The 19,970-nt window shown below is 40.0% G+C and overlaps 1 protein-coding gene across 1 annotated transcript in view; it reads right to left on the bottom strand.

The window, feature by feature from the left end:
• The window catches only part of TBCA (tubulin folding cofactor A), a 34,185-nt gene extending 22,837 nt beyond the window's left edge, over positions 1-11,348 (bottom strand). The window contains exon 1 of the mRNA XM_086770567.1: positions 11,232-11,348. Coding sequence (XP_086626693.1) covers positions 11,232-11,284 — 53 coding nt within the window. The 5' untranslated portion in view covers positions 11,285-11,348. The remainder of the gene's footprint in view (positions 1-11,231) is intronic.
• Between the last annotated feature and the right edge of the window lie 8,622 nt (positions 11,349-19,970).

Genomic DNA, 19,970 nt, shown 5'->3' with positions numbered 1-19,970 from the left:
CCCTATTCACTCTAAGGAGTCTGGCCATAAAGCTTTTTCTTCACACTTCAATCTTAAGGTCTCAAGTTTTAAGATAGTAAGGATTTTTTTTTTTTTAAATTAACAAAATCGCTATAAAGAGTAAATTATTTAAACATTAGAACAAAGAGACAGCTACATTCTAAATTAATGGGATAATATACTTTGCAGTTGGGTTAGAGGTTAAAAAAATGCAAATTCTGTAAGTAAGATTCATTTTTAAACATATTTTGTTACAGTTTCCACATCCTATTCTGCCTTCTAGTAAGTGTTACAGTTCCTTGGACTATCAGGGAGTGTATGAGAGCTTTTGATTTGAGGCATCTGGTACATAATTAAGGTACTAACTAGGGACTGAAGTTTTCCTTTTGTTTTCCCCCTTTCAAAAGAAATCCACTGACCAAAAATTCTCAAGTCCTTCCTCTCCTTGGACACTCAAAGTTAAATACATAAAAACTGACAAAACCAGCATGCAGCTAATATTAGCTTATTCTCATACTTCAAGTCTTCATTTATAATAGCTCTTTTCAGACGTCAATAGAAGTGAAGACTCCCACATACCTTGTTTAAATCTACTGACAATAAGCTTGTACTCCTCAGTTACTTTTTAAGGACCCTGAAGCAGAAGTCTCTGCCCCTAGAAACAGGAAAAAAATAACCCAAGCAAAATTATAGTATTTTGCTAGCTTCTCCTAGTCTTTCAAAATGAAAAAGAAGAAACATAAGATCCAATTATTCTGCACCTTGTCCCCAGTGCCAGACAGTAGTTAACTACTAGGGAAAGAGTATAAAGAAACAAATCAAGTCTAAAGTGACATTTCCTGTGTTATACCTGCCTCTAGAAATCAAGTTAAGGACTCTTTAACACTGAAGAACAAAACTAAACCATCAATGTTTAATAGACAATAGGTCAGCTCCTGGTTGTGGCTGCTGCCCTTTTAAAATCCTTTACATGTTTGACTTTCACATCACTTAACAATCAATTTCACAATTTGCGTGTTCCGTGTAAAAAACACAATCTTATTACTTTAAAGCTGCAGATTAAACCCAGAAGAGCTCAAAGGGGTTGAGAGAATCTTAAAGTAGAAGAAAAAAAAAAAAGTTGCTTAAGTACCTTTTCCATACCATTATGATTTACTTCCCTGTCTGTTTTCTTCTACTCACTTTCTCTCCACTGCTTCAGCTCCCAAGCTGAAGAGCAAAGTAACACAAGATGATTCAAGGCAGTCAAAAAGCTGATGACCACTGAACAGAAGTGTGCTCCTCTCCTGCCCCAGTATACACCTCTGTCAGCACTAACGCTCAAACAATCTGTCCATGAGCCAATTCTGTTCACCAAAACAGCGGGAAATTAACACGGGGGGGAAAAAAAAGAAAAAAAAAAAAGCTGTAGTTTTTCTCCTGGGTTAAGCAAATTGCATGAGCTCAGCAAAAGGTCTGACTAGCATCAGAGACCAGAGAACTAAAGAGAAGGAGAGGAAAATGAGACTTCCAAATTTAGGATGACATTCATTTCTCAAGAGACTTCACTCCCAGTCTGTTCAGGGTGCACAGCTGCAAGTGACTTAGACTGTTCTAACTTCTGGCTGCTCCTGAAAGATGCCCAAATTCCCCTCCTTTCTCACTTCCCAAAGGTACATATATTCCTGCTCTGGTCTTTGTACACCAATGCTAGCATCATCTCCTGTAGCTGCATCAACAGCAAGCAGATCTACCTCTCTGATCATAGGAAAGGCTCATGATTTATCTGAAGGTTGACAGACAAAAAAAAAAGTATGCACAACATAGTGATATTAAGATCCTTAATATCCTTAAGATATTAAGATTAAGAAATATTAGATATTTCCATCTACTAGGTAGATAGAAATTCTACCTTCCTGAGCCACAGCAGGAACTACATGCCTAGAATGAAAATGGTAAAATTGTACAAGGACGGAGCAAGCAAACACTAGTAGTCTTCATGTTTCCCCCAACCTCCAGCAATTGCCAACAAATCAGATTCTACACTAGCTAGAATGACACCTATGTGCTTAAGCCACCAAATAAAGACAGTTTTCCAGCAGTAGAAAAATCAACACAAGAAACACTTCCCTGGCTGGACTAAGCAAGCTCAGCAGAGCTCTGAAGATGAGAAGGAATTCCTCAGTTTTGCTATTGAAGAGCTTCACTATTGAAAGGACATGCCATCTCTTAAAAACTAATGTTACTATTAACCATGGTGTATGCTAATATGACATGGATTCAGCCTAAGCACACAGAAGACCCAAAGCTGGCAGTACGTATTGACTAAATAATGAAATATCTATGCTGACATAGTTTAAATCTAAAAATCCATAATCGTGTAACTGTATAGGGTCCAGCTTTTTTTTTTCGTTATAGTGTAATAAACTCCATGTATTAACACTTTGCACAATTCTAACACAAGTAATTCAACAACTGCAGTAACACTGGCACTATGGTAATCACTACCTGCAGAGCTTAAATTATCAAGTTCCAAAATTGCAGATTTCTTAGAGGTGTTCTTGGGTTCACTAAGGCTACATAAGCACACATGCTTTACAGACTGAGGCCTAAGAGGAAAAGTAAAGGAAGGAAGATGAAGGAACGAGGAAAGTAGTACAATACTTGACACAGTTATGTACCGTGATTTGGACTTTCTGATTTGGACAGGATCTCAAGTTTATTAGTTCATTTTCTTGATAGTGACAAAATAATTTTAAAAGAGAAACTATCTTTTAAGGGTCAAGATCTAACCACATCAAGTATACACATCATTTTTAGCCCCTCCTGCATCTACAGCTTACAGAACTGAGTTACCCTGACATTTCAGGTTAACTTCGCAAGCTTCGCTTTTGTCAGGGATTACTGTGAAGACTATAAGAATCAGTTACAGGGTTTTTTTTTTAAGTCAGAAAATTATTTCATGTTAAAAAAATCTTGATTTTAACATTTTTATAGCATTTCTGTTACTAGAGATTTCTGAACCTCCACGGCTTCACTTGCTGTCCTTGCCTCTCAACACAGTTATTTCCCTGCACCTGCAATACGTTCCTACAGATATTTAAAAATCTTCAGCAACAACTGAAGTTCCCCTTTTGCCCTGCTGAGAAAGTCTGCCTGGCTAAGGCATCCCCAAATACCAGCAGCCAGTGGGAGCATGAAGCGGGGCAGAGGAATGGAAAAATCCAATAGATGCAACCAGGATGAAAGCTCTTAAGTTATGGACTACTCAAAAATCAGAAGATGCTGGCTGGGGATGAAAATTTTGCTGAAGTACTGCAAGAAACAACTTAGATGGCCAGGGGCAAAGAAGAAAAGGGCTACTCCACCAAGACAGTTGAAAGAGCATTTCTGATGGGCTGAAGACCAGAGATGGAGAGAAGTGAAAAGTTTATCAGCCCATCCCAAAGAGTCCCTGGAGCAGCAAAAATTCCAGGAGAGAATGGCATGGAATGGAATGGGACAGAAGTTGAGAGTTGTAAATGCTAAGGAGCCTCAGAACTTTACTTCTAGAGAAGGAAGAAATTGGGCCTCTGTTGTGGCAACAATTGGAGTTACTGTAGATCTCCACTTCATTTAGCCCTCTATAACCCAGTCACCATATTCAATCAAGATCTTTGTTTTGGAGAAAAGGCATAGAATCTGCTTTCTCCCTACCCTACCTGCCACCAGCCCACCCCAACTGGGGATAACCAATTGGAAGCATTACAGTAGTAAGCAAAATTAAATAGAACTACAGTCATATTATGAATACAGTTTAAAGAAAACATGATGCACCTCCCGATCCTGAATGAGATTTCCACCTGTATGGTACACATAATTTAATAATACTTAACTCCAAGTCAAACCCAGATGGATTATGGTTGATAGGGCAGTTGTAACTCATGTTCTGTATACAACTGGATTACCATAAATTTAATATATTATTTTTTAAAAAATTTTTCCTATAGATTCACATTATAATTCAGAACATAATGATTCTTTATAACTGTTCTATCCACACAGGTGAATATGTGTCTCCATGCCATGAGAATGCCATGAAAAAAGTATGTACAATCAAGAACAAGACAACAGTACTAAACATGCATAATAGCACCAAACTAGGGTTGCCAAGCAACTGTAACTACTGTATTTCAAACTTTGGAAAGACTACTTAAAGAATTTAAGGTTGCAAAGCCAGTTTTGCATACGTTCTTGTCCAAATAAAAAAAAAAAGAAAATCCTTCCTCCTTAATATACCATAATTACTGACACCTCTGGTGATAAACCTGGTGTGCAACAGTTTTACCAATTAAAATGATGACATCAATAGACTACTATGGTCAGCAGGGACATGCACAAGAGACTTTTGCCTCAGGAGGCAGAAGATAATTGTGAACACAAAAACAAAGAGATGCCAGAATCAGGCATTTCACTAGAGGTTTTATTTATTTTTTTAGAAGAGGTAATGCAATGGAGGAAGGAAGGTGAAGGAAGCAATCTGTTAAAAGACCTGACCATTACTAATCCAGATTTGTGAGATGCTTCTAAAAGGGAATGAGTGTTTAGGTCTGTTCAAAAGGTAAAACAAAATAAATAAAAACCATTAAAAAAACCCCACAACAAAACAAAACAAAAAAAACCCACTTTGTAATTTTCACAGCAACTACTGTGCTCTTCTCACAGCCTTTGATGATATACGAGGGCACTGTTTGGCATTCCCAAAGTTTAAAAGAAAGTATGCATTGAGAAACACAGGGAAATAGGAACTCCTTCAAACAAGTAGATTTGTTTCTGGAGACTAGAGTAAACTTGCAATTACCCTTCAATTAATTATCTGGATTGGTGACTATATATGCCACAGATGTTAGCTCAGACAGCGCTATGTAAATGCAGGTGCACTATTTTCTCAGCCAGTTCACACAAAGCAGTTTTTACACTGGAGAGAGACTAAGTTAGTAAGCCTAAAAAACCAAAGCATCCTTCAAATGCAGCGACAACTCAGGACTTTCTGTATCCAATCCTGATGCCAGGAACACTACAGAAGGTACTTAAGACACACCTAAGTAGCTGTGGACTACAGTAACCCCATTTGGCTACTACTACACCCAAGCTTATGACTGCCGGACCAAGCTGGTCGCAACCCTAGACAGTGCACAATGGTCCAATGTTCTGAGAAGAGTTATTTAATTTGGATAGAGTCAGCTTGTATCCAACAGTGCATGCAATATATTCACCCTCCTGAATCCCTGAGCACTTGGATGTGCAGTGTACACACATTAAATTGCTTTATCATGCTGACTCAGTACAGCTGAGCAGTTCTGCAGATCACTTCTCAATACCTGTATAATATAGGATATCTCAGCACTTCCATTGAGCTAACAAGCAGCTGTTGTATACGATTTTTTAATTATAACAAGAATAAAGAAAGAAGATATTAGTTTGTTATCAATATATTGATGCTAAGAATCAGAGCTAGTGCCTATGGCTAATGGGAAACAAGCAAGAAAGCAACCATTCATATGATGGGCAGAATACTGAACGTCTTCACCGTAAATTTGTGATTTACACCAGAAATGGCAAATTTCTTGACTAATAAAGAAAATTAGCTATTTTTGTGCTTGAAGTAGCAACAGTCACCATAGAGCAAAATTAATATCTACATTCTCTGCAATACTTACACTTCACTTGCACAAAATGTATCCTGCACAGTAAAATAATTAAATTTAAAATAACTGTTTAAATTCATAATTAAAAATAGAGCAACAGTTTTGTGTAACTTGCAGAACTTTCTGTGCTTGGGGAGGGGAAAGAAAAATAAAAATCACTGTGTAAATTGCATGGCAATATGATGATATTTTATGAGGAAAAAAAACAGTATCAACACCAGCATAAAAGGCAAAAGAACAATCTTAGGAATATTCCATAGTTTTAGAAAGGTAGTTTTAAAAAAGAGCTGCTTCACAAAAATCAATACACTTTCCCCGTAGGTTCACAATGTAAAATTCTATAATCGAGGCTCGTAGATTTGTAATTATGGTACGTCAGCCACATTTAAACAAGAGTGTTAAAAGATTGTTAAAGTTAAACTAACACAATTGCAATGTGAATTGTCTTAGTCTCATTCTAATCTACTGGTGTCACTTCCACTTAATCAGATGGAAACTATGGGCAAATGTCAGTGCTATTTTCACATGACCCAACTTACTTTGTTTGCAGTAGTTTTTAAAGTCATTGCCAATCTGAAATGAGAATAAGATATTTGTAGAAGTCTTTTTTTCTAATCAATTCCCTCACTATCCAGCAGGTTGTCCAAGCTTGGATTTACTGAGAATAGGACTATTTTGTAGTGATTAAATCAGAAGTATTGCTTGTGTCCTGGTTTGGCTGGGATGGAGCTAATTTTCTTCCTAGTAACTCCTGTATTTTGGATTTAGTATGGGAATTGTTATGTGAAGAATGTTGATAATACACTGATGTGTTGTTGCTAAAGAGACCAAGGACTTTTCCAGCTTCACAGGTTTTGCTAATATGCAGGTGCAAGAGGCTGGGAGGCATACAGCCTGTACAGTTGACCCACACGGGCCAAAGAAAGTATCCCATACCATAGATGTCATGCTCAGTATATAAGTGGGGGCTGGCTGGTGGGAAACGCTCTTGCTCTTTATCTTGCTGCTCAAAACTGTTCTGTGATTGTTGCTCATGATGGACTGTATTGGTGATCAGATGGTGAGAAACTGCATCATTCATTTCGTTAATTTTATCCCTATATTTTATTACCATTATCTATATAAATACTATTATCTCTTCCTTTGCCATCCTAATTGTCTTTATCTCAATGCATGAGTTTTCCTTTCTTCCTGAGTCTCTCCCCTATCTTCCTGAGGAAGGGGAGGGGGAGGGAGCAGCTGCATGGTACTCAATTGTAGACTAGGGTTAAACCACAACAGCTTGTTATGACATAAGCCACAAATACAGTAAACATTATTATTCATGCTCTCAAATCTACTTTTTTTTTTTAATTACAAGTGTGCCATCACCAAGAGCCTGGCTATCAGATTTGTCAAAAAAAAAAAAAAAGCAAAAGTTTCTCCCCATTCCTAGTTTAAATTTCTTTCACTGCTACACAGTAATGTAAGAAACATGAAGGCAAGTAAAGCACCCACAGCTTACAATGTACAGTGTCTTGAAAGGGGTGCACAAAGAATTTATGAGCTACAGCTAAGAAAATCCCAAAGCAGAACAGCTGCTCTGTTCTTAGTTTGAAAAAAGTGATGAGTTAGGTAACTAATGAGAGAAAAGAATGTGCTACAGCAGATGATTAAAAAGAACAAAACAAGTGACATGTCGAAAAAGTTCAATACATCCTAATGGTTCTGGACCCATCTCTTTTTTTTTTTTAATATACTCTTACAGCGTGAGCATTAAACTTGCTTGAAAATCAGTATTTTAGTATAAAGTACTAATATATTAGTATAAAGTACTAATACTTCAACCTTAATATTACAGGCTAAATTAAATTACTTTTCTAAACTGCAAACATGGAAAAAAAACTAAGGAAAATTAATTGAAGTGTTAAGTCAGTCACTTTATGGCATGTTTAATATGCCTCTATGTGAGTCTTCTCACACACGAGGAATAAATACCTATATAGTAGTTCTAGTCCAAAATAAGAAGACAATGTTAATGTTCTTAAGTTGACTCAAGTCACATGCTTGCCTACTGTTGTAGAGAGTACAGACTTAGGCTTCTAGCTGGAAAAGGAAGGGTGGAGTGGGACAGAGCCTCATCTCTCCTTGTATCTGCCTGCAACCATCACAGAAGTGGGAGCTGTGGCTGTATCATCTTCCTCACAGGGAGTGTAAGATAACATGAATTGTCTCTTTTTTTTTTTCTTAAAGTTACCTTCACATACGGTATGCTAGCTGCTATGGAGTAAATGTAGATGTGCATATTGTTACCACACAAACACACACAAGCTAAGTTTACTTGCTTATTCACACAGCCGTTCTCCAAAAGCAAATCTGAATCCTGTTGACTATATTTGTGTAATTTCCCTGAATGTTTTCATCCCTTTCTTTAACCAGCCCTGAAACGTGTACAGTTGTGTGGTGAGCTGGCTGAGGCAGGCCTCATCCTTCAAACTAACATTTTTTTTTTTTTTTTTTTTTTAGTCCTGGTTATTTTTCAGTGGATCAGCTCCCTGAAATACACAGACAGGTGGCCACCTAATTCCTCGTAAAGGGCATAAAGGAGGAGGCTGTAACACAGCCCCTCAGATGTAGATTAGCATAAGCCATCATGGATCAACACCAAGTCTTCTATCACAAGTGATAATTGTTTCAGCTCAGAGGAATGCCCACGTATACAATACCCCTGAAACATACTTATTAAGCATTGTTTGTAAAAGGCCATAGGATTTGTATCAGGCTCACAAAACAGTTCTCAGGAATAGCCAGACTTCATCTGGACTTGTAATGACCAGCCTGGAGGTTTTTTTACTTGTTTAACTGTAAACACTATTATGACTAGGTGACAATTACCTGATTTGTTTTCATTTTTGCTCAGCTTTGTACAATTGTGTGGTATACCATTATTGTATTGATTTTTGTTACTAATAAAAATGACTTATCTCTGACTTAGAATTAACAAAGCAGCTTAAAAGATCAAATCTGATGAGAGCAGGAGGATGGGATGGAAAGCAGCGCCCTTGAAAACACAGGCACAGGAAGATGCTGAAATACCCCAGTGCTATAAACAACTCACCAATATTGCTCAAATATTGGTTAAAGAAATGCAACCCTGAGAGACAATTAAAAACAGTTTTAGGATAACAAAGAAAGACTATTCAAACACATGTAAAAATACACCATACGAAGTAAATTCAGATAAAATGTGGCATGCAAAAACAATGAAGAAAAACTAAGATGTGGATTTTTTTTTAAGATGCATTTCTATATGCAGACTCTAGGAAAACAATCAACATCATACTCCTCTCAACAAAAGATCTGGGATGCTGATGACTTGCTTGAGCCAGTGACCTCAGGACCCAGAGGGCCAGCAAAAGAACATGAGTATAACACCAGGGAAAGGGTGCTATTAGGAACTAAATAGAAACATTAGAAACTTTGTGTATGTCAATTTTAACTGTATATAATTTGAATTGTTTTAGTATCATTCTGCTATCATGGGGACTGAACTAATATCCGGTGGAATTTAACCCAGCTACTCTTTAACTTGGATGCAACAAGTTGCAATAAAATCAAAACCAGCATCCATAGACTTCCATAAATCAAGAGAACAAACAGCAGAGCCACACTAAGCACTAAAGAAATTGCTCACACAAGACAACAAGCACTACTAAGTTTTAATGTCTTGTTCTCAGGTCTTTCAGACTTGCTTGAGCTCTAGAAGCAGAAAAATTGAGAAAAAGAACATGCAAGCTAATCTCAAAATTAGAAGCGTTATGGACAGTGGCATACAGGCACTGAGCTAGCTCCACATGCAGTTACCTGCATAATCATGCTAGCATCACTAGGCCACTTCCAGATCTGAGGAGACTTAGCCACATGGTACAGCATTCACCACGTGAACAGGCAGGCCTGCCCTAGCTCTGCTGAGGTCCCCACACAGTTGTTCATTGCCTAGTAAAGACTTGCCCCTGACTGTTTCCCAGTCTACAAACATGAGGGAAAAGCTGGTTCAACTAAATATTGTGATGACTTATCACCAAACATTGGCCACCTGAAATGCTATTCAGTATTACCACACAGTTCTCTCAGTGAAACTATCAAACAGCAGCAATAAGCCAGAAGTGAAACTTCTACAAATTCTACAAAATTGTGTCTTATTATATAAAACAGCTTCCTCAAAAGTCTGTAGACAAATCAGTTATATTTTTAGCTAGCAAGAAGAATACACAGACTGAAAAAAAAGAAGTGTTAACCTAAGTAATTCTAGCTTCCCAATACCTCAGAATACTTTGTCTACAAAAACTGACACAAAACACCATCCACTTAAAAGTGCACAGAGGACATTTACAATGTTCCCATCCAGCAAAGCCAATAACCATAACACAGGTCATGAAACGAACTCAAAGGAAAAGGCAATCACCAAGCCACTCAGTAAGACCGCACTAAAGCTGTTAAGCTTAAAAATAACACACAAGTTCATGATTTGCATGCCCTGTATAGTGACAAGAAATAGGATCTTACAATCGTATAATCAATTTTCTGCCTGCGGCAGTACTTGAGAACTGCTCCTCATTTGGAGCCTAGGAACTCAAAAATGCCTTTATCTAGCACAAATAGAACAATAAATCTGTATCCATTTTACTTTCCTAGTCTTCAAGTCCAATCTTTCAAAGCTAACCAGGTATTAGCAAGTGGGCCCGTCTTACTGTTAGACTTCTACTAACTGGAATTAGGGAAGTCATAACACAAAGTTGATTGTATGGAACTGGACTGCTTAACATCCTGACCTGGCACACATGGCAATTCCTGCCTCTGCCAAAGCCAGGGCCGTCTTTGTACGCTGTAGCCTTAAGAAACCCCACCGTGACCAAATAGCATCAGAGCCTTGCGCTTGCAGTCAGAGGAATTCAGACAGATAAACTGCAACATTTCTTAAAAGTTAAGGCTGTTAAAACTAGATAAAATCGAGACTCAGGTGATAAATTTACCATCATTTTCGCCGTGTGAACTTTCGAATCAGAAATAACCCATCCAGCATTTGTTTCGGTAAAATAAGTAAAACTTCATGCCTCGGCAAGGTATCCGGCGAGACGGCCCTGCACGCTGACGAAGCAGCCTGACTCCCCTTGGCTCTCAAAATCATTAACGAAACGGAACAAATTCCCCACTTAACTGTCGTCCCGGGAAAGAAAGGCCTGCTCCTGAGGAGGGTGGGCGAGGGGAAGGAGCCGGCAGCCATGGCAGAACTTGTGCCAGGGCCGCCCTCCGGCACACCCCGGCAGCCCCACCCAGCACAACAACACCGCCGCCAACTCCCCGGGCCCCGCAGCCGGCACCGCACCGAACCGAACCCCGCTGGCGGCTCCCTCCGTCCGGCCCGCCGCAGCCCCCGGGGGCCGCTCGAGGCGGAGGGGGCTGCCCGCAGAGCTCGCAGCGGGGCCGAGCCTGTTTCTCCGCTCGCCCCCTCGGGACGGCCCCTCAGCCGCCCCTCCAACGGCTCCCAACTGCCGCGGTGCCCCCCACCACGCCGCGCTCACTCACCGCCTCACGACGCCGGTCTTGATCTTGATCTGCCTCAGGCGCGCATCGGCCATGGCGGCGGCTGCGCAAATGCGGATCGTGCGGCGCAACGGCGTGACTGCGCACGCCGACCCCGCGCATGCGCCGAACCGCCAGCCTGGGCGATACCACAGGGAGCAGGGGAGGAGCTCCGCGTGCCCCCCTCCACACCCGGCCCAGTTGGAGGCGTCCGGGCTGCGCGGGGTGGGGGGGTGGTGGCGCCGTCCCCATAGCGACCGGCGGGGCCGGGCCGGGTTGGGCCTGGCGGGCCTACGGCGGGCGGCGGCGCCCCTCTAGCCGCTAAGTGACATTCACCGTTTGTTCACAAAAACGCGCACGCAAAACAAGTGCAAATCCACCCCCACATACAGCAATGGGACTTATTCTGAGAAAGGGTGACTGGTACCATGATGGTGCCAGGGGGTGGGGTGTGAGCGGTAGCCCCTGCTCCTGACCCCTGGTAATGTAGTTAGCATAACTAAGACCATTTTATAAGGCAAGCAGCCACTCTCTGGGACTGAGCGGGTCATGTATTCCTTCCCTTTCCCCCCATTATGAGGCCCTGAAGGTCCTGTGCACCCAGTAGATGAACCTACCGGCTTTATGGCTCCTGGACACCAGGCCGGTTGCTGCCTTCCTTGTTGATCCAGAAGGTCCCAGGCACCAGGCCAACCCGGTGTTGATGACGCCACACCCAGAGCACTGTCTGTAAAACCAAGCAGTTATAAGTCCTAAGGGAGAACTTGGACCAGAACTGCTGTGGGAGAGTGAGACCCAGGACCCCCCGGTGGGCAGGGACGACTCCACCGGGGGGGGGGGGGGGGGGGAGTTCCTCCAGGGACCGAGGGAGTGACTCGTATTCTTTCATGTGATTTTTTGAGTCTAGATTATGCCTTGTATTGATACAGCACCCCAAGTATTAAGATCCAAGCCAATCTGCAGAGAGTTCTGGTGATTAGAAACCATAAGTCAAGTTGTGTCATAAAATTCTGTATTACGCTACTTACAAATTGTACTACACTGATTCTGCTTGTAGGAATCTTGTGCCATTCTAATATTCAAATCATAGAATCGTTAGGGTTCGAAGGGACCTTCAAAGGTCATCTAGTCCAATCCCCCTGCAAGGAGCAGGGACATCCCCAACTAGATCAGGTTGCTCAGAGCCTCATCCAGCCTGGCCTTGAATGTTTCCAGGGATGGGCCTTCCACCACCTTTCTGGGCAACCTGTTCCAGTGTTCTATAACTTGCATTGTAAAAAAATTGTGAGTTAAATTCTGTGCTATACTACTAATAAAATCCTGTTAAGAAAATAAAGCTTTAATTGTAACTACAACTTGGTGCTGTCGTCATTCTACCAAAGATCTCTAAAAGAGTCTGTCTGTCCTCTTAGTGTCAGCTGACTAGTAGAAACAAATAAAAAAGCAATGTTAGCACTGGCAGCTCAGACTTAGAGTTAAAACCGACTGATGGTTCAAGGGCTGTTTTCCTTTGTGGTTATACTGAGTTGAGGCTAACCATTTCAAAGGTCAAACTCTAGAAAAAAAAAAAAAACCTTTTAGGCCAGTGTTTGAAAGAACTTCCAATGAATGGGCATTTAAATCAATAAGAAAGAATAAAAGTAGCTTCATTCAGTAAATAATAAAGGTAAGTGTAGCTTCAGTGGAGTACAGTTCAGGAAGGTCTGCAGAGGCCTTTTTTTTTCCACATCCTTTTGTCCTGTGTTAGCTGCTTGCCCTGACTCTTGCCGCTATCAATGACTGATATCTCTTGAGAAAAGCTGGCTGTAAGGGAGGATGTCACGTTGCTTTTTGTGAGGTGCCAGTTACAAGTCATCAGCCAGCAGCTGTGGGAGTGTAGCTGACACCATTGGACCCTGTTCAGATGTGGCATAGGGAGGGCCAAAATCACTCAAGTCCATGGAGTGGTGTCTTATCTGCAGAGGAGGACAAATCTGACCCCTGTTACAGAGCCCAGCAAGCCTCTCTGAGGACCTGCAAGCCATGCCAGCCCACACACAGCCTTGGCTCTGTAGGTTGTCTCTGCTGGGAGACGCAGGTCCCAAAATTCACAACCTGCATAACCCCATGGACAACTACAGCCTAGAGACAAGTTCAGAGATGTATTTTGTATTTGATACGCAAACCTGCCATCACCCATGCAGGAGGAAGAGGAAGGACAGCAGCATCCTGGCAAGTATAAGGGAAAATGCAGCCACTTACTTCGACACAAACTCACTTTTGGCTTTAGAAAGCTGTATCAACTCATGCTGGGGCTGAAGCTGTTATCTAAACAATTCCAAGGCAGCATGATTTCCACTTATGTTACATATGCTTTGGAAATACACGTTGCTGCAAGAAAAGCTGCATTACCACCATCCACATACATATAATTTTTTTTTTCAAAAAATAGTCTTTGATCTCATTTCTGTATTTGACATAGTTGTCCCATAAGTGAGAAGGCCAACAGCAAATAACAGTACAAAAATAAAAATTACCTAGAAGGAGCAGTACTAAAAAAAGTAACTCATGTTTCCAAGTGCTGCAAATGTTTCCTTTCTAGCCTTGAAACATTGACTTGTGTGACTGACAGTGTTTAGACTCAGCTACTAAATTTTAGAAGTAGAATACAATTGTTTTCTTACAGCTAATTCAGGTAACTAAACAGATTATGATATACCTGTTGTGGTTTAGCCCCAGTCAGCACTCAAGTACCATGCAGCTGCTTGCTCACCCTTCCCCTTCCCAGGGGGATGGGAGAGAGAATAGGAAAGAAAACTCATGGATTGAGATAAAGAGAGTTTACTAGGATAGCAAAGGAAGAAATAACTATATATATATATATATATAAAAATAATTATAATAACATGTAGGGGTAATAAAATACACAAGCTGAATGATGCACAATTTCTCACCACCCAATGACTCGATAGCCAATACAGCCCATCCTGAGCAGCAGTCATGGAACAAAAATCAAAAGTGATCCCAGAATGATCCCAAGCAGCAAGAGGAAGAGTGAGAGACAGAGAGAGCTGCATACCAGTCAACGCCCAGTTATACACTGAGCATAGTGTTTATGGTATGGAATACTTTATTTGGCCAGTTTGGGTCAACTGAACTGGCTAGACCCCTCCCAGCTTCTTGCACCTGCATATTAGTGAAACCTGGGAAGCTGAACAAGTCCTTGGTCCCTTTAGCAACAACCGATAACATCAGTGTGTTATCAACATTCTTCACATACCCATTTCCATACTAAATCCAAAACACAGGGGATACTGCAAAGAAAATTAGCTTAATCCCAGCTGAAACCAGGACAATAACAAATCTGAATTCATATTTAAGTACATATGAAGATAACTTGAAAAAAGCATTACTGGTGGATGCTGAAGTATATTGTAAAATGTGTCTAAAAGCATGATCTACTTTATTATTAATACATGTTTGTATTAATACCTGAAAATTATAAACTAACACTTTAAAACCCAGTAATTTTGTTTCTCAGGGTCTGGATATCTGTTTTCCAGGACACACACTCCTTCTTTAGCTAAAGGGGTTTTTTGTGTGTTGTTTTTTTTTTTTTTTTTGAGAACTCTTTTAAAACAATTTCTAGTCTAATCAGTTGTAGATACGTTTCCATGTGAATTGGTGATGTTACACAAGAGTTTAATACACTCCATTATGAAGATTGTGCATCCTATTGTACCTTTCAGGTGGCACAGAAACTGTCAATTCTTCGATTAATTTTGGCAGCATTCTGCTTGTGTTGCATCTAGTTGAAGGTTTTTCATAAGATCTATTAGCCCTGAGTCATTATGTGCACACTGTTGCATAGAGGCAGGTGCCTAAACATAGTTTGCTGATGCTTTAGCTATGCTGACATATGGAGCAAGTAATTCTGTATGTAGGACTCTTACATGCATCTTAATATATTCTCCTTTATTGCTCCCTCCCAACATCTCACGTGTAAAGCTGCAGCTGCTGTGAATATGGCTTCCTCTCCTCTGACCAGTGTCATGTGGTCATCTCAGCTTTCATCTGGCTCCACATAAGGAATACTTCCAAGGCAGTTTGTTAAATGTTTTGTACAAATTTACTTGAGCGAGTGTAATTGTCACTGCCAATGTACTATGCCTTCTGTTTAAAAAATCCAGCTAAGTCTTGTTTATTTCTTCTGAATAAGAGCACACACAGTGATTACTGCTCATTCCCATTTCACTTTAGAGCTAAGGACTGGAAGCAGCTGATTAACCTGATGAGCTCAGATCTCTGCACACATAAACAACTTTGTAACAGATATTTAATCTGAAATGTTCACAGTGCACCCAATTTGCATGCAAGGGAGCACACCAGGCTGCAAAACACTTCTTACAACTCATAACGTTCTCTGTGAAAGACCAGCTTAAGAAGTTAATGCTGCACACATGCTTCGTCACAAGACCAGACTCAAAATCATTGCAGTATGGCACAAGTCCCTCTGATATTAGCAATTCCCAGTTAATATGTCCCCCAGTTAAAGACTACCATTAAGAAATAACTGCTAAGCTGTGCGAATAGTAAGCCTCCTTGATCCTGTATTGTCATCATATCCCTTCCTCACTTTTAAATTAATTTCCTTGGCTTTAGTAAGGGAGTTTCATAAATAACAGAGCAGTTGCAGTGGTGCTGTTTCATGCTATACCACTAGTTCATTTGGACTATAGACCTGACATGCTTGTCAGCTGATACAGTTCAAATTAGAAGTATTATGCAGCTTCCACCTATGCTGCAGAGGTCAGAGCCTACCTTGCAGAAGGAGGTGTAGTCACCTCTAAAGTCCACTGAACCCCAGTGACAGTTTCCATCATCTTGTCCGTTATCAGTTGGTTTATGCAGCTTGAAAAACCCATGGCCATAGCTGTGCCAAATGTACGTTTGCTTCAGCTGAGGACTGAGACCATTACTTTAATAAGTAAATGCTCAATGAGCTTTTATACTATTTTGTTTATCCATCAAAACCATCTGTGCAGTTTCAATATAATTTCATTTTCATTTATGATAAAACAAAATGTGGAAATGATTTAGTCTTCAAATTTTATCTCTTTTTTTTTGTGGTAGGAAAAGCAAATTTTATTCAGCCTCCCTAAAGAGTATTACATAAATAAGATTAGATTTTGAATAAAAGTTAGTAGTATGTCCTTGATTTTTTTGATGTATTCAATAGATAAAATTAACCTCTGTACAGTTGGCCAGCACAAAGGTAGGCACCAGGTAAGTACACAAGAATTAATTTCCCTGGTTGTGAGCACAGAACATAGTATCAGTATTCCTTGTAGTGTAGATCTCTTGGTGCACTTTCTCATCAGGTGATCACCACCAGTCAAAACGATCTTCCACAAATATCCCTCTCAAAATGCTTAGAAAGTTGTTCAACACCACAAATACAGGCAAGTAGCACAGGCCACTGAATGGGACAAGGACAAAATGGGTTGCTGCTGCAGAGTTTGCTACATACCTACCGAACACAGTGAATCAAGTGGGAGCTGTGTTTTGTTACAGGAAAGGCTTGATTATATTCAGAAGTTCTGTAAAGAAGGAAGGAGACACCAGGCAGAAGCTGAGAAGAGTTGGAGGCAAAGCCTGTTCCCATTTCTGCTGTTGTACCTTCTCCAAACCCCATCGGGACGGATTCTGATTTCATCCATGCTTCTGCAAAAAGGAAGTAGTCCACTGGGATGTTGTGGTATAAAATCAGAAGAAAACCTACTCATCTTCAGCAAAGTTATAGTGACAGTACAATTTACCCTGGATAGAGAAGGCAGCAATGGTGATTCCTCAAATATTACAGTACTGCGGAGCACAGGTTACAAAATAGCCCTCTCATACAGTTTGAGGGTTAAACTATGCCTATAATAAATGCTAAGCTACAATTCAAACCTTTTTAGCTAACTCAAGGCTTTTTTGAAAGCAGTTTTTCCTACCTCAGACCAACCATTAGGTGAAGAGCTGGAAGTAGTGAGAGAAAAAGGGATTTATGTGCATGCATCAAAAGGAGAATATATCCCTTTGCGAATGATTTCCATGGGTCCCCTACCTACAAATGAAGAGATATGTGATATAACAATTCATTGTTCTGACACACATTGCAATCATGATGCGCAGTTTTTAATGCATCATGTTACATTAAGCTTAGCCCATGGTCTAACAGCATGTAACATAAATTTCTGTGAAGGGAGTAACATAACATGATACTGTCTTTTAAAAGACACACACGGTTTTTTTCAGATCACTTACTTTTTATCCATGAATGCCCAATCCAAAAATCAAGGTGGCAGACGAAAGTGGAGTGAATGAGTATCCACAAACCAAAGTATTTATCTTGTGTAGTTTTGCTCATTGCTACCTGTAGTCAATGACTCCAGTCAATTTTTATGTTGTAATGCATGAGCAAAGTTGATGGACATATTTTTTTGTCACTCCCAGTTAGATTTTATTCGGGGTCAATCAAGGGAGACCTGACAGCGTTAAAACTGTAAAACACACTGAGAATCCTCACAAGTATTTATTTCTCAGTAGGGAGAGGGATTTTGATTATGAACCTGTCACTAACCTTATTTTGGTTGCTCTCCTTTTGTCCTACCTTGGAGACAGATTTTTTTCTTTTAATTGACAATTTATTTTAAAGTAAAAATACAATGTAAGTGATTCTCATTGGAATGAAATAAAATTAATTAAAGATTTGATGATAACAGGTTGTAATAAAATCTCCAGTTAAATATCAAATTCAAATCTGAAGTTTAAGATACTCACAGAATCAAGCTGCGTGTGATCAGTCTCTTTGGGAAAAAAAGGAGGTAGATTTTGTATATTTACATATACTTACACATTTGCTTATTTATCTCCCCTGATTCATTTGAAAGATTCGGGGTTTTTTAACACTTCTTATATAAATGTCTTGAAACTGGTCTTCAATGCCTGCTTGATTCCTAAGTTATTAACTTCATCTTTAATTAAATCCTTTCTGTGGCACAATATAAAGCAAAACTGTGAAACTCATGGACATCAACTAACATCTGTGTGGGTTTGACTGATCACATGCTTCAGTGCAAAGTTTAAATACCAGCCAAGGGAATTCCTCCTTTTTTGGCCACATCTGAAAACTGTGATTCTTACCAGAGAATGAACACTCAGGACAGTATTCTCCAATGAAGAAATAATTTTTGCCAGTGCTTAGCAGACAGGAACATGTTGGTACCACACAAAGGTGGAGGACTGCAAAGTAGCTGGCACCAAATAAGCAGATCATGGTAATATCCCTTATGGTGCTGCATGTGGTATTCTGAAAGCTTCTCACGAGTCAGGAAAAAAAGAAAAATAGTATCTGTAGACTGTAGCATCAAGATGAAGCCATATTTAGAAAGTCTAAGGGAGATAAAAAATGTATGCTTTTAATAGGACAGTAGTCTTTATTGACAGAGATAAACATGCTGTCGTGATACAGCTTGACACTGTAAGGCAACTGGCAACTCATACTATGTTGTGATTAAAGCTCAGTACTGTATCAGTTTAGCACATTGAAATAGTTTGGAAACTGGTATGTTGTAATTGGGTAATTATCATAACATAGCAGTTTCTGGTGAGCTCTTGCAGGAATCTGTTCACTGGGCCTAAGCGATTCCATGTATTTATTAATCACCGGAGAGGAAGTATAAAATAATTGCTAGTAAAACTTGCTACTGGCAAGTAGCAAGTAGCAAAAATGTTGTTGACATTTTAAGTAATCAGAACAGATTAGTTCTGTAAAGCGGTTTGGATTGCTGGGTGAAATAAACTAATTCAGAATATATAATTTCAACACTGGAAAAGTCAGGGTCATACATGTAGGAGCAAAGAATGTAAATCAGACTTACAGAGTGAAAAACTGAAACTTGGAAACCAGTAACCCCAGAAGAGGACTGTTGGGTTGTGATGGCTAATCAACTGAACATAAGCCTACCTGTAATACCATGGCTGACAGAGGGCAGGTATCATCCATTAATATACTGACATGTCAGTGTTGTGTAGGAGTCTTAACATCTAGAAATGCCGAAAGAGTGAGGCTGGAATCATATGCCCAATTCTACACTTTAAAATGAGAAAAAAAGGCTTGTAAGGCTCAGAAAAAAAATCTATGGGAGTGATACAGTACCTGGAAAACATAGTCCACCCAGCAAAGCACAAGAACTTAAGGGTATTTAGTCAGCAAAGAGAGAAAGGATTTAGTCAGTTTGCAAGCTACATAGAGAAGGAATATGTAATAGCAGCAGGTTCACAACCCATCAGAAAGAGTGAGGAGGAGGATACAACAGCAAGTTCAAACTAGACGAAATCAGGATTGAACTAAGGGACTGGATTTTAAGTACTGAGCAATTAACTACTGGGAAAATTACCAATAGGAAGGGAGATGGAGGTGTTTAAGATCAGATATTTTTATGTAAAATATACTTTAGTTTAACTGCAAGTTAAGGCTAAGTGTTGAAATTAGTAGGTGAAATTTGTGCAGGAGTTTAGGCCACACTATCTTATTAGTTCCCTCCATCCCTAGAAGTCTGTTTGTCAAAATGCAGGCACCTAAACTGAGGAACCAGGCTCTTGTACTGCAGACTTGGCTGCAGGATCCAAAATCCACCTGTTAAGAGCAAACTTAGGACTGAAGTCCTGCTCCTAGACTATTAAATTTATTTATGGGGTAGGAAGGTGAGATAGAGG

Source organism: Chlamydotis macqueenii, chromosome Z, assembly GCF_036417535.1.
Source record: "Chlamydotis macqueenii isolate bChlMac1 chromosome Z, bChlMac1.mat, whole genome shotgun sequence".
In the NCBI taxonomy this organism is placed as follows: domain Eukaryota; kingdom Metazoa; phylum Chordata; class Aves; order Otidiformes; family Otididae; genus Chlamydotis; species Chlamydotis macqueenii.
This window is presented reverse-complemented; position numbering and strand designations above follow the sequence as displayed.